Source organism: Sphaeroforma arctica (genome assembly GCF_001186125.1).
Source record: "Sphaeroforma arctica JP610 unplaced genomic scaffold supercont1.877, whole genome shotgun sequence".
Taxonomy (NCBI): domain Eukaryota; class Ichthyosporea; order Ichthyophonida; genus Sphaeroforma; species Sphaeroforma arctica.
The window spans coordinates 1-1,022 of record NW_014039681.1 but is presented as its reverse complement, the minus strand read 5'-3'; the positions used below and the strand labels follow the sequence as shown (position 1 = coordinate 1,022).

At 46.4% G+C, this 1,022-nt stretch overlaps 1 protein-coding gene across 1 annotated transcript; it reads right to left on the bottom strand.

Annotated features, from left to right (window-relative positions):
* Positions 1 to 584: 584 nt before the first annotated feature.
* Positions 585 to 834, bottom strand: SARC_09042 (hypothetical protein; the record flags this gene model as incomplete). Its single annotated transcript, XM_014296955.1, has 1 exon — positions 585 to 834. A coding segment is annotated over one exon (250 nt), but the record flags the coding sequence as incomplete, so codon positions are not given.
* Positions 835 to 1,022: the final 188 nt, after the last annotated feature.

Sequence of the window (1,022 nt, the reverse complement as noted above, 5' to 3'; positions counted from 1 at the left end):
TCGTCTGGAGTACCTCCTTGGTCGCGCCGTGCTCCCTCCATTTTGCAATATTACTTCGAACACGTTGATAAAGCGAAGCTGGCGCGGCCTTCTTACCTGTCAGCTTCGTCCTCCTCCTTCTTTTTGTATTTGAATTTATGGAGGTTGATCTCGAACTGCTTCTTTTTGTTCTGCCGCACGTATTTCTGAATTTCTGACTTGTTGTGATGAGTTGGCTTCGCCTGCTGTTTTACCAATGCAGCAAAGGCTTTGCCCTCCACCCGTCTTAGCTGTTTAAGTTCCACTACTTGGCCTAGGTCCTTAATCACAGCTAACAGAAGCCCTAGATAGGCTTCTTCTCAGTGTCCGGGAGATAGACCACCGAAATGGATTCGCTTGATTCCGTGGGCCATATAATTGGCCCAATTTAAGATATTGTCAACTTCTTCCCGCACCTCGGCTTTCTGGCCCCTATACTAAATGGGAGTAGCAACTGGTGATTCCGATAGTCCTCTTGGGTACGACACGTTATCTTGACACCACACTGCTGTGCATGTATTCACGGATACTCCTGTTCTCCACTCTCCGTTCGCTACGGCGGGGCACTAATATAGATTATTGATATGTTCAGATGTGGAGACTCCGGTTATCTCGAGCCGGAGTCCAAAAAGAGAGTTACGGCATATCCCAGGCACTGCGTAGCCACGCTCTTCAATCTGCAACCGAATTGTCTCGGCTGCTTCTCTGAGATCGAAGCGTGGGCGAAGAGCATCCGCGTTTGGTGCTTGTTCATGGTCGCCTCCTTGGTCCATGACGATGGTTGTGGATAGGTAGTTTATTAGAAAGCCAACACTTCTACTAGGAGTAGAAGGAGAAAAGGATGAGAGACAGTGTTCTGTCATTCGTCCTTATATAGTACAACTTTCGAGTTGTACGACAAATGAACGTGAAGTAAGACAGAGATTTATTTACACAATCAGTGAGTCACAGATTAAATCACAGGTGATTTAATCTGTGACACACGATTCTGTAAAAAATCATCT